The 26961-nt window shown below is 36.0% G+C and overlaps 1 protein-coding gene across 1 annotated transcript in view; it reads left to right on the forward strand.

The window, feature by feature from the left end:
- The window catches only part of RNF217 (ring finger protein 217), a 146839-nt gene that overhangs the window by 82600 nt on the left and 37278 nt on the right, over positions 1–26961 (forward strand). The window contains exons 2-3 of the mRNA XM_072643213.1: positions 13148–13381; positions 26162–26326. Coding sequence (XP_072499314.1) covers positions 13148–13381; positions 26162–26326 — 399 coding nt within the window. The remainder of the gene's footprint in view (positions 1–13147; positions 13382–26161; positions 26327–26961) is intronic.

The following is a 26961-nucleotide window of genomic DNA, read 5'->3' on the forward strand; positions in this document are numbered from 1 at the left end:
TAGTCAGACCAGTGCTTTTAAGGAGATGCTATTGACAACCATGTGGAGGATAGATTCTAGAAAGGAGAGTGTAGAGGTCTGAAACTGATTTAAGAGGTTATTGCAATAGTGGGATGAATTATGAGGTGATGAGGGTCTAAACTGGGGTAGCAGCCATGTGAATAAAGCAAATGTTGTAAAGATGAAAATGATAAGATTTGGCAATGATTGGATATGAAGGCTGAAGCACAGTGAAAACTTGAAGATGACATTAAAGGTGAAAGGGTAATTATTGGGTAATTATTCTCTAATAGTGGAATATTGTTTTTATCTAGTAGTAGATGATAGTAACTATAATAAATGGCCTATTGGAATAATTATAAGAAAAGTACAAAGAGAAAATTTCAGTTTTTTATTTACTTTTATTCTGAAATTAACAAATGTCAAATAAATCAGGCACTTCCACATACTGAAAACAAAAAAAAGAATGTGCATGAAACTGTAGATCTATATTATGTACAGTTTGCTTTTCTTTTTTATCTGTATAATATGTTAAATCTATAGCTTTCAAAGCTGCTTTGCTTGTTTGTGCTTCTTCCTGGTTTTCTTCTCTGCATTAAAAAAAAATACTTCCTTTCCCTCCACTCCCCTCCATTCCTCTCCTTCTCCCTTCTTTCTTTTCCGCTCCCTTTTCTCTTCTCTCCTTTCTCCTCCTCTCCCTTCCCATTTCCACCCCATTTCTATCTCTTCCTTTCCCTCATTCTCTTCCCTTCCCTCCACTCCTTTTGCCTTTCTTGCTACCCTATTTTTATCTCCTTCAGTACTCCAAATCCCATTGCCACCCCCATTTTGGGAGAGAAGAAGAAAAAGAAAGACCTTATGACAAACATGCATAATTAAAACAAATTCCCACATTGGTTTTATCTGAAAACATTTTCTTCATATTGAATCTATTACCTGTTTGTTGGAAAGTGGCTATTATACTCCATTTATCAGTCCTCAAGAATCATAGTTGGTCATTGCATTAATCAGAGTTCTCAAGACTTTCAAAGTTATACTTCTTTATAATATTGTTGTTAATGTATAAATTATTATTCTGCTTCTACTCAGGGTTTACTATGCATAATTTTTATCAAATTTTTATGAAACCATCATTTTGTCCTTTCTTCTGGTACTATTACATTCTGTTATATTCATATACAGTAATTTGCTTAGCCATTCACCAGTAGATAGACATTGACTTAGTTTGTATAACTTTGCTACTTCAAGTAGTTATGAATACTTTTGTATGTATGGTTCCTTTTCCTCTTTGATAACCTGAGGGAAATTAACATTTTTCCACTTCCCACCCATTGTTATTCTCCATTACTGTTCATTCTGATAAAATATTTATTTCATTTTGCATGTGAATGACCTGGGAGATTCAGGTTGGCATCTAATTCATCTCTGACAGTTTTAGCAAACCAGTCACTTTTTTTTAGTTAAAACATGTCTAGTCAGTCATTACATTTTCCAGTGGTGCCAAATTCAAATAGGAACAGGGCCTATTAAACTATATAAGAATTCCTGAAGGCTGCATATTGACTTAGAAAACCATATGTTACCATTTTCTGTGTTCTAGTTAATTTTTATATATTTTGTTAAATATTTCCCAAGGACATTTTAATCTGGTTCCACACCCAGAAAGTCAGGCATTTGACACCTCTGTTGTAGAATATTCTAGCCTGTATTCACTCATCAGAAAAATGTCTTTTTTTTCCTGAACCTCGTACTTGGAAGCTTGGTCTTGTACCCCCTTGTATGGTTATTTAAATACTTTGCTGTGTAGAATTTATTTTCCCAAGGCTAGATGTTAAGAACCTTCAGGGCAAGAACTGTTTTGTACTATTGCATCTTCCCCAGCACCTGGTTTCAGAAGGATCTATGATTTCTTCTGCTTGGGGAATTTAGATGAGGTCTAAAGTTGTTGCTTGAGGCATTCTAAGGTTAAGTGACTTCCTAAGGTTGAGAAAGTTAATAAGCGTAAGAGACCAGATTTAAACGCTGGGCTTCCTAAGTACATGTCTAGCATTTTGTCTCAACATGCCATGCTGCTTTGTGCAAACCAAGAGCATGGAATATATGCCATGTGTGTAGACATTTATATGTAATTAAATAATTAAATTTTGTTTGGGAGCTCCTAGTCATGAAATTCCCTGTACTAATGCAGATCTATAAATGTTCTGCAACTTAGGTTCTTAGAGATTGCCCAGGGCATTAAGAAGCTAAGTGACTTGTCCAGTAGTTTTCCTTTTTCATGTTAGGTTGTCCAGTTGGTCACTTCAGTAAGAATTTAAAACCTGACATTGATGATGGCATCAACTGGGATCATGGATTTAAAATTAAAGGGGATTAGGGCTTGTCTATTCCAAACTTCTTCATTTTATAGGTGAGAAAATTGAGGCCCACAGGTTAAGGGTCTTATCACCCACATAGTAGCAGAACCTGGATTAAAACCCAGCTCTTTCATTTTTTTTCCTACCATATTACATGGCAAGTTTTGAGTCAACCCTGAAAACAAGCACTAAATTATCCCAGTGATAAATGAAGTTTGGAAGATGGTTCATCCAACAGGTCCTAAGTGAATCTAAGAACAGTTCGATGTTCTTCCTTTCTCTGTCCATTTCTTTTGAAGATTTAATTAACCTGCCATTTTTCCTATACTCTGGATGGTGTGAGTCACTAATTTTTTTTTTTTAATTCAACTCTCCCAGATGGGAAATTAGCCAACTAGCTTATAAGTTAAATAGATAATGGCACATCTTAATGACTCCCTTGGAGACTTTATAAGTAAGTAATTTTGTCGTACTAGAAGAGGCATGTTTTTAATAAAACTAACTTGGAGAGCATGCCTTTCAGTGATTTAGACAATAGCATTTGGATTGTATATGACACAAATGTAAAATGTTCCTAAATTTGTGATTTAATTGTTTTTTTTCAGGCACATGTATAGAATATTGAGTGTTAAAAAGGGTTTGGATATTAAAAAGAATTTTAATAGGTTAAGACCAAGAAATTCTAAGTATCTGAGGGTTTTTTTTTCAGTTTGCTCCTTTCACATATAGAACTTGCACTTAAGTTTTTCTCACAAATAAGATTCATGAACTAGGTTTATAAATAGACTCCATTATAATGTATGTTTTGTTTTTGAATCTTACAGGAAATTAGCCTGAACTATACAAAGTATTTTTTTTAATTCTCTGATTTTATTTCAAATGATATGCTCCATTTTGATGAACCTGATTATATTGAACATTATTTTGAGAATATAAAGAGAGAGTCATTTTATTTCTAAAGTTTTGTTATAAGCAAGAATAATTTTCTTTATACAAAGTAAAATAAAACACTAAGTACTCATTTTAAAATAATATACAGTCTCATGGGGGGAAAATAAAAAGTTGCTTAAGGATTAGAGTTAGCCTCCCTAGACTGAGATTTTTGCAATAATACTAGAAAAAACATACCTTGTTAACTCTAAAACACAAGTGGATTATCTATATTGGTTTTACCTAGTGTGGCTCATCCAAACTAAAGCTGATCTAGATAAAACATTCAATCTATACGGTAACCTATGGTAAGTAATGGAAACATACTTTGAGACCTTTGTTCATTGGTTTCATCGATGTGGGTACCACTTTTATCAGCATACATTGTAATTCCTAAAGGCCTCTGTATTCTGTTCAATTCTTATCTACATCTTTACCCACAAAAAATATATGCCAGAATTTCTAAAGGGTCACTTTCTGGTTCCTGGACCATTTTAGGGTTTAGAATGAGGCACTGAAGCTTTCTATTTGTTGTCTCACTCAATAAATGACTGACCCACTTCTTTTCTGCCCATGTATGCCATTGATGATGTCTTGTATACCAGTTCTTATATTCAATTCATATTTGTTAATATGTTATATCATGCTTATCCTCACGGTAAGTCTTTCTGTTGATTTTTATTTTTCTGAAGTTGTAGTATCCACATTTAGCCATTTATGGTTATATCACACTTCTGAATATATTCCTTATTCCTCTCCCTCCACCTTGGTTCAAGCAATCCATCCTTTCCAATAAAGATTTTAAAAAGAGAGAAGAAAAGCAATCTCACAAAACCAGCTAACATCAACTACAATTAAAAGTATAGGGATAGTCCATGTCTATGATGTCCTGTATCGGCAGTAAAGGGAGGGAACCAAGCTCAAGGTCAGTCATTATGATTATAAAACACTTGGATTCATTTCATTCTACTTGTTTACAATGCTGTCATTATCTGTATTGCTTTCTTTGTTCTGACTCTAGATCAGTTCGTGCAAATCTCATACTTTTCTGAACAATTTAACTTTCATCAGTTCTTATGGTATAGTAATGTTTCATTAAATTCATTTATTTCGGAAGCATACTGACTTAAATACGTGAGCTTTTGCAGCAATGAGCAGATTAGGATTAACTATTGAAGGCATTGTGCAATTCTATCCCAGTCTATCCTAATTCCTATTCAATTCCGCATAGCTTATTGACCATTGTCTTCTATTGTGCCTATCTATGGTGTACATATCAACACTTTAATAGAATAAACAGCTTATCCACCAGCACATCCTAATATGAGTAGTGTGTGTTTTTCATCTACATTATTTTTTCCATTGTAGATTATTGGAACAATCTCTTTCCCATTACTATGAATTCTACTTAATATGCTTTTTAGTGTTCCTAGGTTTCTTGAGGGTAGAAACCATGGTTATGCCTTTTGTTTATTTCCTTAGTCCTTGGAACAGTTTCTGGCACATAGAAATAAATTAACAAATGCTTGTTGATTGTTTATTTAATTATTAGTGTATGTATTGGATATCCATCATAGAATATAAACTCCTTGAGGGCAAGAACTGCTTTTCTTTATGCCTTTATATGTCCAGTATCTTGAACATATTACCTATTTCATAAATATTTCTGGAATTGAATTGAATTCCATGACACCCTTGAGATATTTTCAGACAGCTATCACTTAGTAAGTTATATTTTCTGGGCTAAATAGTGATCTCCTTCAATTAGTCCTAATTTGGCATGATATCAAGGCCCTTTCCCTATTCAAGCAACCTTCTTTTGCATACTTTCCAGCTTATCAGTGTATTTCCTAAAATATGTTACCCAGAACTGAATATAGCATCATATGTGATCTGACTAGGACAGGGTACATACGGTCTTTTACTTCCCTGGTTCTGGATACTGTCTCTCAAATTGCCCAATCTTTGTTTAGTTGTCATTATTATGCTGTGGATTCCTTAAGTTTGAAGTTCCCTCATATTCCCAAACATTTTCCGACAAATACCTGTCTAACCAAATCTCCCTAAGGGGTATGTCTTTGCATTTATATTTTCCCATATAAAACTTCATTTTATTACCTTTATTCCAACCTTCTAGCCAGTCAAGATATTTTTGGATTCTGAAGCTGTCATGCAACATGCCTCCAGTTCCTACAAATTTCATATCATCAGCAGATTTGATCTGCATGCCATACACCCACCCACACACACACACACACACACAGGTATGTGTGTATCTTTATATATGTGTATATGCATATATATTTTTTCCAGGCATTTACTAACATTTTAAACAGCACAGAATTCCACTAGATACCCTTTTCCAAATTGCCATCAAGTGATTAATCGTGACTCTCTTGCCATTTAACTAGTTCTGAATCCAACTACACTGTCATATAGCTTACATCTATCAGTTTTGTCCAGAATAGCATAAGAGGTTTTGTCAGATGCTCTGCTAAAATTTAGGCAATATATAATCTGCAGAATTCTCTTGAGCTGCCAATCTGATATTTCACTTAAAAAAGGAAATGGTGTTAGTTTCAAAGACCTATTTTTGTTAAAGCAAAGTAGGCTTTTGCATTCACTGGCTTCTTTCCTGTATGTTCACTAGCCATCCCTTTAATATTACATGATAGAATTATGCCAGGAATTGAGTAAAGTTCACTGGTTCTAATTTGAAAATCAGAATATCATTAGCTCTTCTTTAGGCTGCAATACTTTTGTTCTTTTCATTCCTTTGTAAGATCATATATTTAAAATTGGAAGGAATTAGAAGACATTAAATCTACTCCCCTCATTTTATGTGAAATAACTGGGACAAAAGAAGGTTAAGTGACTTTTCTAGGGTCAAATACCTAGTTAACGTCTGTTGCAAAATTCAAACCCAGATCTTCCTGACATCAAGTCCAGTGCTTTATCCACTGTGTTCTGATGCCTCATCCTAGATTTCAAAGATAATGGAGGCTCATCAATAATAACTACTAGTCCTTTCAGTAATGCGTGATACTATTCTTCTGTAACTGGTGACTTGAACTTATTAAGAGGATCCAGATGCTTACCTTTGGCTTCAGCTCCTTGAATTATAGCTTTATACTTATTTGGTTTCTGCACTTCCTTTGACTATTTATTAGCTGTTTATATTCTGTCCTTTCTGTCCAAAGATTCTTCTTGCCAATGGAAACAAAAACATTTTCATTAAGGAGTTCTGCCTTCTCCTTTTATTATGCTCTTATCCATCCTGAGCAATAGTATCTCCCTCCCTTCATTGGTATTTTCCTTTTCTCCATTTCAGTATTAAAAAGCTCATTTTTATCATCTTTAGTATTCCTCATCAGCCTTACCTTATCAACCTTGACAGCATTCTAATAAAATTATATCATTCCTTGTTATTCATGCTTTGTTTCGTTTTGTTCCTGCTTCCATCTTTGGTTCATGTCTTTTAAACACCTAAGTTGGTGTATCCCTCTGCATCGACAATGATCTCTTTAAACAACTCTTATTTTCCCTTCTCATCAGAATTGCTTCCTTTTCTTCTTTCAGAATTTCATACTTAAGAACTTCCCATCTCTTCTGGGCTCACATCTCTTGTAGAATTTTAAGCCATCAGACTGTAACTATATTTTTTCTGTACCTTTTGAAATAGACTCTTCAAAGCCTCGATATGGTTTATTTTTTGCAAATATATACATATATATCAAAGAGTATAAAAAAGGATTTGTATCTAAATTCATTTTGAATGAAGAAACATTTACTCCTTTCCAGTAGGCTTTCACCTTCCCCCAAAGGACAGTCATGTTATGACATCACCCAGCAAGGAAGAGAACTCAAGATTTGTTTTAAAATGTTATGCCACTCTTCTTCAGGTCCACATTATTTTACCGTACTACCTTTATTGAGTTCCATCAAGGACAAAGATCACAGATGCTTCCTTCATGCTGATAACCACTCAGTTTCCACTTAACTGCCCACGGTGATTTAACCTCAAATTAACTTGCCACTTCTCTCTGTCTCTCGTCTTCAACCTCTAATCACTGCTTTCTAACTGGTGCCTTTCTCTTCAGTGATCCAGTAAATTACTAGAATTTATTAAAGTGCTATCATGTGCCAAGAACTGTTGTAAGAGCTCCATTCTTCTACAATGGATCTCACTAGTTTATCTTTTTTTTTTTTTATTTAACTTTTAACATTTATTTTCACAAAATTTTGGGTTACAAATTTTCTCCCCTTTTATCCCCTCCCCCCCCCAAACCCAAGCATTCTTATTGCCCCTGTGACCAATCTGCTCTCTCCTCTATCCTCCCTCCCTGCCCTTGTCTCCGTCTTCTCTTTTGTCCTGTAGGGCCCGATAGCTTTCTTGACCCATTAACCTGTATTTCTTATTTCCTAGTGGCAAGAACATTACATTTGATCCTAACACTTTGAGTTCCAACTTCTTTAGCTCCCTCCCTCTCCACCCCTTCCCCTTGGAAGACAAGCAATTCAATATAGGCCAAATCTGTGTAGTTTTGCAAATGATTTCCATACTAGTTGTGTTGTATAGGACTAACTATATTTCCCTCCATCCTATCCTGTCCCCCATTACTTCTATTCTCTTATGATCCTTTCCCTCCCCATGAGTGTCGACCTCGGATTACATTCTCCTCCCCATGCCCTCCCCTCCATCCTCCCCCCCACCCTGCTTGTGCCCCTGTCCCCCACTCTCCTGTATTATGAGATAGGTTTTCCTATCAAAATGAGTGTGTATTTTATTCTTTCCTTTAGTGGAATGTGATGAGATAGACCTCATGTTTTTCTCTTGCCTCCCCTCTTTATCTCTCCACTAATAAGTCTTTTGCTTGCCTCTTTTATGAGAGATAATTTGCCCCATTCAACTTCTCCCTTTCTCCTCCCAATATTTCTCTCTCACTGCTTGATTTCATTTTTTTTTTTTAAGATATGATCCCATCCTCTTCAATTCACTCTGTGCACTCTGTCTCTATGTATGTGTGCGTGTGTGCATGTGTGTGTGTGTGTGTACTCCCACCCAGTACCCAGATACTGAAATGTTTCAAGAGTTACAAATATTGTCTTTCCATGTAGGAACGTAAACAGTTCAACTTTAGTAAGTCCCTTATGACTTCTCTTTGCTGTTCACCTTTTCATGGTTCTCTTCATTCTTGTGTTAGAAAGTCAAATTTTCTTTCCAGCTCTGGTCTTTTCATCAAGAAAATTTGAAAATCCTCTATTTCATTGAAAGACCATTTTTTCTCCTGAAGTATTATACTCAGTTTTGCTGGGTAGGTGATTCTTGGTTTTAGTCCTAGTTCCTTTGACTTCTGGAATATCCTATTCCATTCCCTTCGATCCCTTAATGTAGAGGGTGCTAGATCTTGTGTTATCCTGATTGTATTTCCACAATACTTGAATTGTTTCTTTCTTGCTGCTTGCAATATTTTCTCTTTCACCTGGGAATTCTGGAATTTGGCCACAATGTTCCTAGGAGTTTCTCTTTTTGGATCTCTTTCATGTGGTGTTCTGCGGATTCCTTGAATATTTATTTTGCCCTCTGGTTCTAGAATCTCAGGGCAGTTTTCCTTGATAATTTCATGGAAGATGATGTCTAGGCTCTTCTTTTGATCATGGTTTTCAGGTAGTCCCAGAATTTTTACATTGTCTCTCCTGATTCTATTTTCCAGGTCAGTTGTTTTTCCAATAAGGTATTTCACATTATCTTCCATTTTTCGAATCTTCTCGCTATGTTCTGTGATATCTGTCTTTCTCATAAAGTCCTTAGCGTCCATCTGTGCCATTCCAGTTTTGAAAGATCTATTTTCTTCAGTGAGCTTTTGAATCTCCTTTTCCATTTGGCTAATTCTGTTTTTGAAAGCATTCTTCTCCTCATTGGCCTTTTGAACCTCTTTTGCCAATTGAGTTAGGCTAGTTTTCAAGGTGTTAATTTCTTCAACATTTTTTTGGTTCTCCTTTAGCAGGGAGCTGATCTGCTTTTCATGCTTCTCTTTCATCCCTCTCATTTCTCTTCCCAGTTTTTCCTCCACCTCTCTAACTTGATTTTCAAAATTCTTTTTGAGCTCTTCCATGGCCTGAGCCCATTGGGTGGGCTGGGACACAGAATCCTTGATTTCTGTGTCTTTGCCTGATGGTAATCATTGTTCTTCCTCGTCAGAAAGGAAGGGAGGAAGTGTCTTTTCTCCGAGAAAGTAGCCTTCAATAGTTTTATTTCTTTTCCCTTTTCTGGGCATTCTCCCCAGCCAGTGGCTTGACCTCTGAATATTCTCCTCACACCCACCTCGCCTCCTGGTCCTCCCAGCCAGCGTTTGGGGACTGAGATTCAAATGCTGCTTCCCACCTTAGGGCTTTTGGTGGGGGCAGGGCTGCTATTCAGTGTGAGAATTAAGTTCAGGTGGTCAGGTCGGGGCAGGGCTGCCTCTCAGGCACAGTTCCCTCAGGGGGTTTATGCACAGACCTTCCACAATGGATCCAGGCTCCGGCCCGCTTGGGGAGCCCCTGTCTGCAGCCGCCTCTCAGCTTCTATCTCCCGGGGGGGCCCAAGCCATGGGGGCACCCCACTCCCCTCTCCACCCGCCAAAGAGACTCTCTCACCGACTCTCGTCACCTGTGGGTGGGGGGGCTTGTGCGGCTGCTGGAGATCCCATCTCTGAAGCCTGCTTGGATCTGTACCTCTCGGAGCCGCAGCCGCCACAGGGCTGGGCTCCGCGTCTGCAGCGCGACGGACCTTTTTCGAGAGGTTTGCAGGTCCCTCTGAGGGTGGAGGGACCCGCGTGGCCGCTGGAGATCCCGTCCCCGTAGCCCGCTTGGATCTTTTCCTCACGGTGTCGCGGCCGCTGCAGGGCTGCACTCAGCTCCCAGTCCCGGCGCCCAGTCCACAGCGCGAAGGACCCCCCGCAAGAGGTTTGCAGGTCTCTCCGGAACAGAAATTTCCCTCGCTCCAATATTCCGTGGCCTCTGGGTGCAGAATTCACCGTGAGTTGGTCCCCTCTAGCCGTTCTGTGGGTTGTGGGTTCGGCGCTATGTGTATGTGCATCTTTCTACTCCGCCATCTTGGCTCCGCCCCCCACTAGTTTATCTTTTTAAAAGGTTTTTATTGTGAATTCAGCAGTCATCAATGATTACAAACAATTCAAGATTTGAAGAATAGGGAAGAGGACTATATATGAAACTAAAAACTTCTGCAACATTGAGTTGTTGTTTTTTTAAAGAATATATAAACTTAACAAAAAATTGCTCTATTTGTTGTCCATTTTGTACCTCGTCTGCTGTATCTCTGTTCATCTTTTAAAATGACATGTTGATTCACTTTTTTTCATGTCTATTATTACCCAGCAACTCAACTCCCTCTACCTGAGTAAAAGCTCTTTTATGTATGTTCAAGCAAAACAACAAATTGTCCATTTCTGAAAATGCATATTTGTTTCTATATCCCTAGTCTAGCCCATCTCTGGCAAAAGACAGGTGTGTTTCATCATCAAGCTTTTGAAGTCATCATGGTTGATGCTTTGATCAGAGACTAGGGTATATTTTAGATTGTGCCCTAGCTTTAACCTCCTGTATCATAAATTCTACACTGGAATTGTCACTTCCCACCTACATTTCTTCATTTCTACTTTGGCAAGTAGTTCCTCCTTTGGCAGGATTTTGTTCTAGAATATAAGTTGCCTTTATTTAGTTTTTCACCTTTTGGAGTAGAAAACTATGATTCATAAGTAATTAAATATTCAACTTTTGTCAGAGAAAGAGCCCCTGCAAATATCTAGATAATGGAAGTCCCTAATCATTGTGACACCATGCCTCCATGCTAGGCTTGTGGTCTGTTTCTTGAGTTATTCTTCAATTCCCTGTGACTTTAGGGGCATCCCTCCACCTTTGCTCTTCTTCCTACATTGTAGCTACCTTTATTGTATGAAGCAATCAAGAAGCATTTACAGTGTCTTGCCAGACACTGTATTAGGTTCTGGGAATAAAAGACAAAAGTTTTAAAAGTCTCTTCAGTAAAGAAGCCTGCACTCTATAGGGAAGGGAAGAAGCATGTTTACATATATTTAAATACAAAATGCATAAAAAAAAATCATTTCAGGGAGAGGGGACTCACCACCAACTTAGACGATTAGAAAAAGCCTTATGTAAGAGGTGGTACTTGCAATGAATGTTGAAGGAGAATATTTTATGTGCTTCAATATTTTGACTTCACTTTGATGACAATGGGAATTAGAACTTTTTGTTGACAATACAGAGACATTGCTTGGTGTGGGAAGGTTAGTGTTCATCACTCACTTGTCAGTAACATAGAGCAGGTAACTGTTTGGTGCCTACAGAAGATTTTCTTTGCTTTCTGTTTGAATTTTACCCATCCTTATTTTCACACTACTGTAATGGCATCTTCCTGGAGTTAAAATGGACTATATATTTTTTTTAATTGTTAAAAAAAGATCTAAGTTATAACCTTTCTGGTGATCCTAGCAGTCATTGTCATCATAAGACTGAACACAGGTGATGTTTGTTTTAGTAACAGACTGTGTTTCAAAAGTTCACGTTTAAGTTTGTTGTTTAGAAAGCAAGTCACATTTTATTGTATTAGTAGTGTTATATGCCATTTGGGGCTTTGGGACAGCCTACAAAAGCTTTCTTAATTTTAAATGTGCCTAAAAGTATTGGACTGTATTAATACCCTATTGTTGTTATTGAAACAAAACACAATGTGCAATAATATTTCTATGGGTGAAGTCTAACAGATGCCAAGAACTCATGTGCTTCTCTCTCCCGATGCTTCCCTAGGTACCCCTGGCACATATTTCCTTGTGCAGGATCCCATCACTTGAGTCCAGGCCCCCAAGGCAAAGCATTCATTTACCCTAGACAAGGTTTGAAATTCATCCCTCCCACTCCATCCCTTTTGCTAATGGTCACTGTAGGCTTTAGTATTATCAAAAAATTAGTACTTAAATATTACAGAAAATATAATTTTTTCACTCAAAATATTTTGTGATTATTTCTTCCTTTGGTAAATCTTCATTAACCATTCTTTTATTAATATGTTCAAGACTAGAGTTTTGCCAGGAATCAAAATTGACGCACTGTGGCAAACTCACAAATGAGCCACCTTCTTGCTATTCAGTAAAAACAGTAAGAGGTATTCCTTTCCCTTCAAGCTGTTGTAGGTCTAATGCACTTTTGTAAAAAATGCTCCATTTTTACCCTTTGAAATTTTAAACAAATCCTCAGCTTAGTGTTGTGATATAAAACCATCTGTGTATTTGCAAAATTCTGAAGCATATTCACTCTACCTTCCCTTAAGAATTATTACGAGTGTCAAGTTGTTTGAACATACTGTGGTTTCTCGGGGATTGTAATGATGATTTGTTTGTCTTGTTTAAGGTTTTTGGTTTAGTTGAGAGGTTTGTGAGTTGAAAGTTATGATAGTGAATATGGCTTAAAATTTGACAGTTTCTTTTTTTTAAATTTAATTTTATTATTATTATTTTTTAATGTTTAACAATCACTGCCATAAAATTAAGATTTTATCCCCCCCACGCCTCCTGCCCACTACCCCCCTCCCTCCCCACGACCGCATACAATTCTGTACAGGTTCAACACATACTTTCCTATTGAGTACATTTTCAATTTGACAGTTTCTTACAAGATATTTTGAAAATATCAAATGGCTATTAATTATCATGAAACTGAGGGGCCTTATCTATACTCTATGAGTCTTGATAGATGAAATAATCTTTTATTTTAACCAGTGTTGCAGCTGTGTTACATAAGAAAACACCATGTAAACTATGTTTTTTTAATTGTCTTTTTCCTAGGTCCAGCTTGGCCAAGCAGAAATCAAATGCCCCATCACAGAATGCAATGAATACCTAGAGGAAACAACTGTTCTATATAACCTGCCACATGATGAGGTCATCAAGTACAAGTACTTCTTGGAACTCAGCCGTATTGACTCCAGCACCAAGCCATGCCCTCAATGCAAGCACTTTACAACCTATAAGAAGAGAGGACATGGTCCAACCCCTACCAAATTGGAAAACAAATACAAAGTGAGCATGCTCACCAGAGCTATGGATTAGGTGTCACATGATAGGAGCAGCCAAAGTAGGGACAGCCTGTGGTGGGCATTAAGTGGGCTTTCTTCTCTTACTGGAGCCTAATGTAAGCTATGTTTTAGAATATGGTTCTGTGGTGCTATATCCCTGCATAAATATTCAAGTCCTGGAACAATTTCATATATTCATGGATACAATCATGGTTATATTCTACATGCACATGATTCAGATACTGTATTTGTCCAATTGACCTTAAGAAGATCAAGAATGCACCGTCTATACAAAATTAAAGTCTAATATTCAGACAAATAACAATTTATAGTGTTCAAGTCCTTTTGCACCCATATATGCCAGGCTGTTTTCACTGGTCTATCTATAACTCAGTTATTTTGTCTGTGGCCTCATCTAAATTTACCTAAAGTACTATAAGACTTTTATCATCAGCTTTGTGATATTTAAGCAAAATGGCATAATGAAGGTCTCTTTGTATTTTAAGGTAATTGTTAGAACATTCTGTGGTTTGGGAAGAATTTTGGCATTCACCAAGCATTTTAAATGGAATTGTGGTTTGGCTGATAGTTTCCTGCAGTGTTTTAAGTTTGGGATGGTGTATACAGTGAGTTTGGTAAGCACCATTAAGGTCTTATCAGTCTTTGAAGCTGTCTAACAAATAAGCTGTTTTAGATAGTTTTAGTTCTTATACAGTCAGTCATGTTTCTGTTATTATTGTTTAATGCATGGTACCCAATGGGTGATTTTATTAATTTGTTCAGTTATCCCCAGTAATTGTGTTTTTTTTCTCAAATTAACAAGTTGTCCAGCTAAGACTAATGGCTGTGATGATGATTTTAAACAACTGAACTAATGTTACAAAAATAGTTTTTCTTCATCTCTGATTAGAATTCTTTTATTCTACAACTTCATTAAAATTCATTTTATTAACTAATTTTCTTTATAAATATTTGCATACAGCAGGTTGCAGCATTTAAATGATTTCCTAAATTTTAGAACCTATAATGGAAGAGTAAAAATTCAGATCCAATTAATTTGTGATGTATACTTTTTCAACCACTTGATACATGATTCTTATTGAAGGAAAAATCTGGGATTTTAACTTTTACATAAAGAGATGATAAGGAGAGGTTATTAACAGTTATAACAATAGAATCTTATAGATATCACTTCAGTTAAGATCATTCAAGCCATCTTCTGGTACAAATTTTCCCCAGTTTAGTTACTGAAAGGAAAATATGGAGATATCTAGGTTCCATTCACATTGCTAGAGCAAAAAAATTCTACTGAATTTTCTATTGAATTTTATTGAATTTTTTTTGCTTTTGAGTTAAGGGCTTTTGGTCTATGTGTTATTTAGCTGCTGACCTTCTCCCTCTTTATAGAATCTAATAAGTAGTTTGTGGGTTGGTTGAATGAAAATGAGTTTTAAATGAAGCCAAACTTGGGTTTTTTTAGGCTTAGAAATTTTCCTTCTCATTAAAAGAAAGGAAATATGCTTTCAGGTCAGAAGGGAACAAGTGCCATTTAATGTATTTTGAAAATTAAACTGTTTCAATCTTTGTGTGAAAAATTGAAGAACTCAGTACATTGTGCAAGAACAATACATCCTTCACTGATTGAAATTTCCAGAATATTTTAAGAAACATTGTGTTGTTATTCTTTTTTCATCTTTATGAGAGACAGAAGACCTAATTAGTAACTAGAAGTAGCCAACTTCTGTTCTCTGAAATACACACAGTATAGGGAAGCTTGTGGATGACTTCAGATATTCCTAAAGAAAATAGCAGTCTTACTATTATGGTTTCTGCTATTATTAATATACTTAATTTTACATTATATTTCTCTCCAACCAGGGAAGTCAGTATAATTTCTAAATCTATAATTCATTCATTGTATAGCTAAATTATGTAAGGTGGGTAGATGGCAGTAATCATATTATCCAAACAAAATAATTCCCTAAGACTGTTAATAAATGGCAAAACTGGGCACAAAAGATCATCCTCCTCATTTCCATTTCTAAACCCTATCCAGGTACTCTATTGACTGCCTTTGGTAGGAAGAGAGAAATTGGTATGGCGATGGACTCAATCTATTTAGTCAATTTCAAGGTCACATTTATATAACAGAAGGGTATAATAAACTTTCTTGAATTTTATTGCACTATTATTTCATTCCTTTTGAATGGATAGATGGAACTGGGGAGTTCTAAACCATTAGTTAAATTTAAATACAGTTTCATCAGTTGTACAACTTATTTCCAAATTCTGTAGAGTCCAATATAACTTCTTTTTTTTTTTTTTTGGAGACTGAGTCTCCCCATCTTGCCCAGCCTGGCAGTACAGCAGGCAAATGGATCCAATCCCAATACTGATTATCACAGAGGCTTTGACTTCCTTTGTATCCTCTGACTCACTTTTTAAAGAGGCCTATTCGCTGAATAGGTGTTACCCCACTCAAAGTGAGAACCTGAAAAGACTTTAGCTTAAAAGGGTCAGGGTCTCCCATTGTAGCCTGGGCCATCTCCAGTTGTCTTGATGAACATCTGGCCACTGGACTCAGATGGCTCAGGAGGAGAAAGTGAGGCTGGTGACCTTGTATAGCCTTCTCTCACTCAAATAAGTCAACTGCAAGTCATGTCATCATCTCCCTGATGTCATGGTCCTCTTTGAGAACAAAGGACAAAAATAAACTTATTTTCTAACCCCTTTTTAGGCAGCCTGATGCTCTACCCCATCAACTTCCACATACTCATTTTATTGGTGCCAGATTTAGTGTGGAGACTCAGTTGACTTAACCTGTTGCCCATCAGAAATCCAAGTGGATCTACCCGCCTCAGCCTCCTCAGTAGTAGGGATTACAGGCATACACTAAGACTCTCAGCCCAGTATCACTATTAATTAGTAGTAAATTACCCTTGAGAGTGTGAGATTTCAGCAGTATTAATTTGTAGTATAAAATAGTAAAAACAGTATTTAAGTTGCTATGGACAGTGTACCCTGCATCTCTTGGATGCTCTGAAAGCATTTTAAATCCTGTTACAATATTTCCACCAACATAGGCTGTTGGTTTTTTTTTTTATCATCTATAAAAATCAAGGTATAGAAGGCATACCCTACATAATAACAACTCATAACCATACTGTTAATACTGATTCCTACTATAGCATCAGAAAACCCTGTTGTTTCTCATAATTTGCCTGGTCATCCAAAGCACAAACTGGATAGTAGCTGTCTTTCCTTACTGTCCTTAGAAAATTCTTCTTGTCTCAGGTGGAGAATGGCAAATATTTCACACAGAGATTTTAAGGTTCTGAAAATGGTTCCAATGTGTCACTCACCTGAAAAGGGAGGTGCTTTCTACCCCTTATGGCCATCATTCCTTTTAAGGACTTCCAAGAACAATAGATACTTTTGGTGCCCAAATGTCAGATAGGTAGATGGAGTGAATAGTTGGGAACTGGGAATCATATCCTTCTCCTTCAACGGTTTGGCTGGCACACTAAGTCCTTTTCAGGGTGAGACTTTTGCAACATGTGAATTGTAAAACTCAAGGGATGATTCAGGGCTGAGCACTGTGACTAAGGATACAAGAATGATGAAAGGCATAGAACTGAAGATGTGACAAGGGCAGGGACTTGTCAACTGGATTCAAGGGACTTGGCATGAGTGAGAGTTGTTCCCTATCTGTTCTCCACCCCACTCATCATTTGATCATCTAAACTTGAGGAAGCAAGACATTGTTGAATTATGTAAATTATATCGTTTCAAATCTCTGTGAAGACTTCTTTGAAGCTTTTATTGTCTAAATTTTGGCCACCTAGAAATTCATCTCTCATTTATCTTATTTTCTCTTATGGAACTTACTGCCCACTGTAATACTCTTTCACTTATGATCATGTATTCACAGAACCAGTTAGTGCAGTTAGATAGGGTATGTCTGTATTTGGTTCAGTTATTCTTCTTTTGAATGCATTGATATAATAATTTAGCTAATTATCAGTTTTGTATGTTTTTTTAGATTATGGTGCAAGATTTTTAGTTTTATGTTAAAATTATATCAAAGAATCAAACATCTCAACATCGACTATTTTGCTATTTTTAATATAGTATTTATTATCAAAATTAGTCACATTTTTATTATTGTCTGGAAAGGTATTGGAGAATTGTGGGGTTATTTTAAAAAAGCGAAACAAGAAATCTCATAACAACAAAATGTAAAAGGAGTAAACAGAAGTATATCAACTAGTAATAACCAAAACTCTTAGATATATAGGCTTCATTCTTCCAAGTCATTCAGAAGACACTTCTCCAAGCAAAAGCTTGAGTAAGTAGATAAATTTCTCATTGTGTTCTGAAAGTCAATAGCCCATGTTCTCTTAGAGCAGGGAAATTCCAGACTGAGGAAATTTTTTCTGAGAGAAGCATATCTTTGGTCAAACCTAGGGTTATTATCTCAAAGATAGCATTTCTTTGGTTGCCTGTGATTTTGACTATGCTGCCTCTGGTACCAAAAAATACCCACCTTTCTAATAAACACCATGATAGCAGTAAACTACTTTTTCCTCTCTTTATAAAATTCATAAACTCTTTTCTCAGCTTACACTAATCACTCTCCTTTGAGAAGGGAAGGAAGCAGAGAAGAGACTACTATAAAAAGAATGAAATATATATTTACATAAAATCTCAGGAGTAGTTTTATGTCTCTCATTTGGTCCAGTTGGGAACCCAAAGAAAATCTCTTTCTTGTATTTGATTGGGTTCAGAATATTTAATAATTAGATAGTATTAACTGATACAAAACAAGTTCCACTTGAGCATTTCTCTGGTATAATTTAGAATTATAAGCAGTTTTATAAATATTTCAGTTTTATTAAATTCATCCTCAACTTCTCTTTCTGTGCCTGAGACAGGCACAAAATTATCCGTTGCCCATCTCAGATTGAAAGATTAAATGTCAACATCTTATCATCAATAATCATGCCTGCTTTCAGACTGATCTGATTTGTCAGCTTTATTAAAAAATGTTAAGCCTTCTAGGACAGAATTATATTTCACAATATAGCATTAAATATATTACCTTCTTTGGCAAATGTTCAGTCAATAAGAATTTAATAAGTGCCAGTGATGTGCCAAACTAGGCTATAGGAATGCAAATGCAAAAGATGAGACATCCATCTTGCATTATACTAGACAGGGATTCCTGACTTTTTTGTGTGACACAGACCCATTTGTCAATCTAGTGAATCTTATGGGTCCCTTCTCAGAATAATGTTTTTAAATGCATAAAACAGAATGCATAGGATTACAAAAGGTCATGGAACTTTGTACAGGAGGTTACAAACTCCTGTACTAGAGAGATAGCATTTTCACAGATAAATATAGGATGTATACAAAGCAAGTACACAGGGAATTAGTCAGGGGCATTAACAACTGGACAAAAACAGGAAAGGACTCTTGAAAAAGGTAGCATCAGAGCTGTTTTAAAGAAATTTGGGTATTCTAAGAGGTAGGGGTGAGGCAGGACAGCATTCCAGTCAGGGAAAATAGCCTGAGTTGAGACACAAAGGCAAGAGATGGAGTGCATAGAGAATAGTAACGAGACTGTTTAAAAATTACCTCTATGTTTTCAGATCCCAGATCAACGAGTCAGCTGCTTCTAATTGGACGTTTTTAAAATGTGCTTAGATTTCCTTCTGACACAGAAGGTTTTATAAGTATATGCTAACTATTGATGTTGATACTGATATGAGAAGCTACATGGTGTAGTATATAGAGTTGAATTTAAAGTGAGGAAGACCTGAATTCGGATCTTGCCTCTGACACTTAGAGACTTTGTGACCCTGATCAAGTGCCCTAGACAACTACTTTCTAAGACTACAAATTGCAGAGAATCTGCAATAATCTGGTTGCATTGGTAATAGGAAGTTCCTTACTGGGCACTGCTTACACCAAAGAAATCATAAATCTGATTTAAAAAAAAATATATATATATATATATATATGTATATATATATGTACATTGTATGCATGTGTGTATATATATATATATATATACACACATACATACACTATGTCTATATACATATAATTTTCCACCTGAAAGAAGTTGCTTTATACCTTTTTACTCTCTTGCTTCTCTCTTACACCATTACTTTAAATTGATGGTGTTTACAAATCAGAAATCAGTACATGTATCAATCCTCCAAGGTCAATTTAGTTTTTGAAACACACTGATTCCTCCAGGGTTTAAATGCATCACTGATGTCAAGGAACTGAAAGAAAACAAGTACAGATTTTGAAAGGATTGTTGCTGACACAGATTTATAAGGGAGATAGAGGTGAAATCATTTATCCTGTTTCAAAGAAGTCCGCTGAAATAAACACTATGTTATGTCTGTTATGTTTTATGTTTTACAGTCTGTGTTATGATGTTGGCATATTAAATCTTGTTAGGGACATATTCACGTCTGTGTTCACTAATGACTTGTTTTCCTAAAATGGATCTTGGCTGGCCTTCTGCTTGTCTTAACTGCAAGGATTTTATGGAGGCTTCTTACTTGTGTTTTGTCTATTAGAAATGTTCCAGTTAGATATGAAGAAAATAGCCTGATATTAAAATTCTTCTCAGATGTTGGCCTTTTGTCTCATCTTAAAATAGTTCTAGTTTTGGGTTTTTATTTTAAAGATTCTAAACTCATGGTCATCAGGTTTCAGCTGGCAAATATAAAATTTCTGCTTGGTCTTTGAGTTGAAACATCTATGGTTGAGACATGTCTTTAGACATCACTGTATGGAAAAAACATAACTGTCATGGCATTTCCACTTGCCAGTGTCTTAGGATCATAGATTTAGAGCTGGAAAAGGCATTGTTTTACTTTAGAAGTAAAACTTGGCCAAGATCACACAGTTAACCTGAGCCGGTTGTTTCTAACTTCAAATCCAGTGTCATTCACCATGCCATGCTTCCTCTCATGCTTTGTAAGATATAAGCCCATTCCTTCTACTGACTCAGAGTTCTTGGGAGTTAAGGTAGTCAGGAAGCAGCTATAAGATGAGTGTGTATGTACATCCAAAGTGCTGCTGAAGAGACTCTTTGCTTAAAAACGTACTGGTGATGTAAACAAGTCATTTGTCATTGCTGTGAATCCAGTAATTTTATCCCTTTGCCTCCTTGAGCCATGTCACTTATTGCCCATTACCTTATAGGAGAGGCTTCAATTAATCTTGGTCCTTGTCCTGAACTTCAGTTCTGGATCTTATCACACTGCTTTTAGATTATAACCCTTCTCAACTCCATCCCATTACTGGATTATTTTGTAAACAATGTTGATTGTCAAAAGGTTTTTTAGAAAGAAGAGGGTAGAGCCTTCTGGTGTTCAGAGAAATGGGTCATTTAAAATTGCATATTTAAAAACCAATATAAAATGACTTGCTTTACATAAAAATTTTTCTTGACTACAGCATATATTCAGATGAATTCTAAACAGTGGAGCTGTTATTATAAAGTCATAGATGTAGAGCTGGAAGGGATGTCAGAGAACATGTAGCTCAGCCTCTTCTTTTTTATAGATAGGGAACCTGAGACCCAGGGAGATATTTATTAAATGCCTACTATGTGCCAGGCACTATGCTAAAAATAGGGATATTGAGGCAAAAAAACCACTACTCTCTGTTTTCAAGGAACCCCCATTCTAACAGAGAAGCCAACATATAAACAACTCTTATGTGCAAACAAGGCAAATACACAACAAATCTGGGATAGTTTTATAAGGCACTAAGATTAAGGAGGACTAAGCAAGGCTTCTAGCAGAACTTGGAACTTTAGCTAATCTTGGAAGGAAATCAGGGAAGCTAGAAGATAGAGATGAAGAGGTAGAGCATTCCAGGCCTGGGGGACAGCCAGTGAAAACATTTGGAATCAGAAGATAAGTATGCAAGTAACATCAAGGAAGCCAGCAGCAGTGCGTTACAGTTAATATGCAGGGGAAAAGGTGTAAGAAGAATGGGAAGGTAGAAAGAGGCCAGGGTATGAAAGGCTTTCAAAGCCACATAGTACCTTGTATTTCATCCTGGAGAGATAATAGAGAGGGAGCTTTTGGAGTTTATTGACTGGGAGAGATGATATGGTCAGACCTGCCTATAATCATATAGCTAGTAAATGGTTTAAGGCAGAATTTGAACCCAGATCTTCTGACTTCAAGTCCAGCAGCTTATGGCATTAGTCTTTGTATGATTTATTTTCTTCATGTACGTTGAAGTTTCAATAAAATAAGTAGCTCCTTTGAACATCAAATAAGTTAGCTTTTGAGTTGCCTTCTTCAAGCATCTATTAGTTCATCAATGTTCCTTTCATCAGCACAGATTGCAACCCCTTTTAAACTAAGGAGATTTTTTTTTCTTTTTTTTTGAAAATCATCAAAGCCAAAACAATAATTACCTCGTGGCCAACCTGGTGATGTGTGCCTTTCCACTTACCTGATGCTCACACAGTCAATATTTATTGAATTCTTTAGCTCATCCTCAGTCTTTCCAGTTTGGAAAAATAAACCAGAACTTTTGCTTTGCTTTCGTAACCTTTGAGAACCTTGGATCACCTTTGTGATATGATGAGGCATCAGAGTTGGTCTTTAGTGGAGAAACTTTTGAGTTAGTTTGTTAGTTATGTTAGTATGTTTCAATGGTCATATAATATCTTTGATACAATATTCCTTTTTATGGAATGCATTGTTTCATTCTGTGAAACAGATTGAATAGTAAAAGATTTCACACAATTGGAATCAGTTTCAGAAATTTCCTTGATTTTCAGATTTGAGCACTAGTCCACATCACTAGCATCATAAGCATCAAAGACTCTAATTGTGGATAGTCAACAAATACATGGTACGTTTTAAAGGACAATTAGTTTGTTTATTCAAAAGTCAATTCATCTTTTAAAATATGGGGATAAACCTCCTTCCTCTTACTGCCCCACTCCATATGCACAGGGTATTTAGAAACAGAATTTTTCTCTTTGGTGGTTGTAATAGAATAGATAGTTGGAAGGGACTTCAGTGGCTCACTATTCCACTTTGCATCTCCGTTTAAATTCTCTCTATACCACCTCTGACCAGTGGTCATCCAGCCTTCATTTGAAGACATCTGATAAAGGGAAACTCACTATCTTATGAGCTAGTCAATTCCACTTTGCGTTATCTCTAGGTGACAGGAAAGGAAGTTTTTTTTTTCCCCTTACATTTAGACTACATCTGCCTCTCCGAACTTCTTAAGCTTATATTTTGTGGTTTCACATGTTTTGGATGATTTTCTCAGTACGATGGGCCCTCTGCAGAAAATAAAATATAATTTGTTTAAGGTGAGTGGATTTTATAAAAGCACATTCATTTTGGCTAGGTTTCTTAAAAAAAAACCTTAGCAGAAAGCAGTCACAATTTAAAAGTTTATGGTTTGGTTCCTCCTTGCTTCCCCCTTAATAGTACTTCCTAGACCCTGTATAGAAGCAGAATTCCTGCCCTGCTGGGTTTACAATCTAGGTTCATATCTCTTGTATTGTTGACTGTAGTATTGTTTTATGGCCTACACATTAACCAGTGTTACTCTGTAATATCTAGTCATGATGTCATCTCAGTCATTCATCTTAGACATTCATTCTTCATATATTTTGTTTGCTGATACCAGTATTGTTAGATCAGTCAAAGTTTGCTTATCACTGTTCTCAGAATCTGCCGGCCATGTTTCTGGGAAAACGGGTGGAGGGAAGATCTTTTTCTGCAAAGCTCATAGGAACAGAAAAATAGAGTAGCAGAGGAAAAGAGTTAAAAGATTGGGCAACAGGCTATTAAAATTTCCTCCTATTTTAGATGCCCAGAGGTTTTTCAGTGTTAAGTTCTATATGGAACATTTTTATAGAACTTGTTATAAGGGAAAAGTAGAAAAGCTATCTTTTATACTGTTACTAAAACAAGATCACTGAGAATTTATTTTCTATGAAAGTAGCCCAAAATATCCTTCACAGAAATCCACCTCTGTTGCATCATCTTGGTATGGAGGTACTTTAGGGTTCTCAAAAATGAGGCCAATGAATGCAAGTCCTAACCAGTTATATCAAGCTTTAAGAGCTCCAAGTACAAGCCCAGCGATAGGTAGTATCTTCTACCCAAAAATCAATATTCCTAAGTACAAAAATATGTATTATCTAAATTGATATTGAGCAACAATTATCTAAGCTCTATCAGTGTGAAGTAGACAAAAATACAAATTGGCCCTCAGTTCCATAAGGACTCTTTCTGCTTCCACAATTGTAGTGGCAGAGAGGTGGAAGCAGAAATGGGATCAAGTGGGCTAAAAATCACACAGATTGTATTCCATGAATTTAACCATTACAGTCATTGATGTAACCTTTTCCTAGTAACCCAAAAATTGTTTACTGAAAGAATGGATCTAATATATATTGACATTATTGTTTTTCTCTTTTTTTAGTATTTTATTTCCCCCCAATTATATGTAAAAACAATTTTTAACATTCATTTTTAAAACTTTTGAGTTCTAAATTCTACTCTTTCCTACCTCTCTACCCCTCTCTCACTGAGAAGGCAAGCAATTCAATATAGGTTATATGTGAGTAGTCATGCAAAACATACATAGACAAAAAAATAAACTAAAAAAAGGCTGCTTGAATATGTATTCAGACATTATCAATACTTTCTCTAGGGATGGATGACATTTTTTATCATAAGTCCCCCAGAATTGTCTCGGATCATTGTATTGCTAAAAATAGCTAAGTACTGACATTTTTGTTACAAATAAATTTGGAGAAATATCTGGGCAAATGACTTCAAAGCTAACTTGCAATCAACTAGGCCAGGCTGTTCTTAGAACTTGCCAGAAACTCTCTAAAACTCCTAAATTTCAGAGCAGTTGCTGATCTGCCTTGGTAGAGGGGGTTTCCCCTCGGGCAGTTCACTACACCAATGGAATCCCATCCTTACACCCTCCCCAAAATGGTTTTTGTTTTGAATGAGAACAAAATAGGAAGTTTCAGGTTAAAGGGGAAAGTTCTTAAGCTTTCCTCAGAAAATTGATAAAAGAGTTGGCCAAATTGTTTCAGTGTGAACCTAAACATCACACACATTGTATATATCGCTTGTATTTCCAGTGTACACCTGGGTCATTTCCCCATGCCATTTTCAAAATAAGCATTAATAACAATACTGTCTTGAAGATGATGGCAGCTTTTGCACCAACATCAATTGCATAAGTGGATTCAATGAAAAAATTTGACAGGATCCTAAGAACCAAGTTAACATCTATTTTTGAATTCATTGTAAAAGTGAGCACAGAAGATGACAGAGCTGGAAAATACAATTTGTGATTAAGAATAAAGAGGGGCCAAAAGCATGTAAACTACTCAGAAGCATCACATCTCTATATCTTAAGTACTTTATTCACAGAAGTTGGGATACATTGAAATAATGACCTAAAAATCTAATTTCTATTTTTTGTTTTTTATTTTTTAAAGTTTATTACTTACTTCTAATTAACAAGTATTTTCTCTCCTGCTTCCCCTTTCCAATAGAACAACAAAAGAAAAAGTGAATCTTCATAATAAATATGCGTAGTAAAACAAATACTTCCCACATTAGCATTCTTTAAAAATGAGATCATTTCACTGTCCAGTGCAGTCAAAGAAATCAGTATATAATGATGTGGAGAACAACTTTCACCCTGGAGCCAACTTGAAGAACATTTTAAGTAAAAAACAAAAAAACAAAAAAACCTCTTCCATGTAATTAACACTCTTACTTCTCCATGGCAGCATCCTTTAAGTGCATGCTTTAGGTGCGATATCTATTCACATGATCATTTTCTATTTTGGTTAAAGTACTGTCGAATGCATGCCAAAAAATGGAGCTAGTTTATTGAATTCTGCTCTGAATCAAATAATATCTAATGTATTGACCACTGCAATACCATAGAGATGGTGGATAGAGAGTCTGACCAGAGTTAACAAGCCCTACCTCTGATACATTCTGGTGATGTGACCCTAGACAAGCTACTTAACTTTCCTGGTCCCTCAGGCACCTCTCTAAGACTACAAGAACAGCTGCTGATTTTCACTGATGGAGTTCACCCAGGAGATCTCTAATACTTTTGGAATCACATGTCTAAACCAATTTTTTAAAATAGTGCTCATATGTTTTCAGTATTATATTTAAAGAGGCAGATGCATGAGAGACATTGGCTTAATGCTCATGAATCATACAACATTTTAAGAAATATAGTTGCAATGTTGAAAAGATCTATTCAGAAGAATATTAAACCAGAGGGTACTTTTACATAGCAACCTTAGAATCTCCCTCAGGATATGCGTTTGTCTTATAGTTCTGATCTCCTCCCCTTCCAGAAGGTTTTCATTGTGGATAAATTATGAGGCACTGGGGAGGTTCAAGGTCTGTTTAAATGGCTGTTCCAGGTTAAACCTAAGACTGGAAAATCATGTGAAACCTAGCACAAACCTTAGAACTAGCCTAATGTTTTCCTAACAGGTTAAAAAATAGTATTTCCCCTTTGAACCATATAATATTAATTTCCTGTTATGGAGTACTAAGGTTTATTTTCATTTGAACTAAAAGTTTTTTTCTTCAGTTTCTCTGAGTTAAATTTGAGTTCCTTTTGTTGGCTCCCTCCTATTTTTTTCTTTGAATATTCTGTATGGTTACCAAGCTATTTATCATTGTCCCTCATTTTCCTTTTATTTACACAGATCCAGTGCCCCATTTGCCAATTTGTCTGGTGTTTTAAGTGCCACTCACCGTGGCATGAAGGTGTTAACTGCAAGGAGTACAAAAAGGGAGACAAGTTATTGCGTCATTGGGCCAGTGAAATTGAGCATGGTCAGAGGAATGCCCAGAAGTGTCCGAAGTGCAAGGTGAGTTAACTTCTAATAGGAGAGAGATGAAATGAATAGAACGTATCAATTATATTATTTTTTACAGTTTTAGAGAAGTTCATTTGTACTTAGCCCAGTGCCTGTTACACAGTACGCGCTTAACAAATGTTTATTGAATTGAATCAATAAAAATGCTAGCTCAGAATAAGGTAATAAATTGAGTGCTTCTTTTTAAAAAAGAGAAAATCTAAAACAAGGATCAGTTCAAAAGCAGAATTTTATTAAAGGAATAAGCTTAGTATTTTTGATGAGTTAATGTATGGATCTCCCAAAATATATTTCATTTAAAATAATTTACAATGTAGAAAGTTTATTTAAGCAAATAAGAAGGTACATGTATTTTCTTTTGTATCAATATAAATTTTATGGAGAACATAATCAAATATTAATGTATCACATTAAAAATTAAGAAAATACACTTTTCTAAAATGTTGAAATCCTATAAACAGGACATCTTTAATGTATATTGAGTTAAAATGGTGAAAGGATTCTTAATATGCAAAATGCATTTTTTGTACACTTAATTCTCAATTTTTCAAACACTGGTTATCTAGCTATTGAGTTCTTTAGAGTCTGTGCCCTATTTCTCCCTTCTGTTGCCTACCATCTATCAA

The sequence above is a fragment of the Notamacropus eugenii genome, chromosome 2 (assembly GCF_028372415.1).
Source record: "Notamacropus eugenii isolate mMacEug1 chromosome 2, mMacEug1.pri_v2, whole genome shotgun sequence".
Lineage (NCBI taxonomy): Eukaryota > Metazoa > Chordata > Mammalia > Diprotodontia > Macropodidae > Notamacropus > Notamacropus eugenii.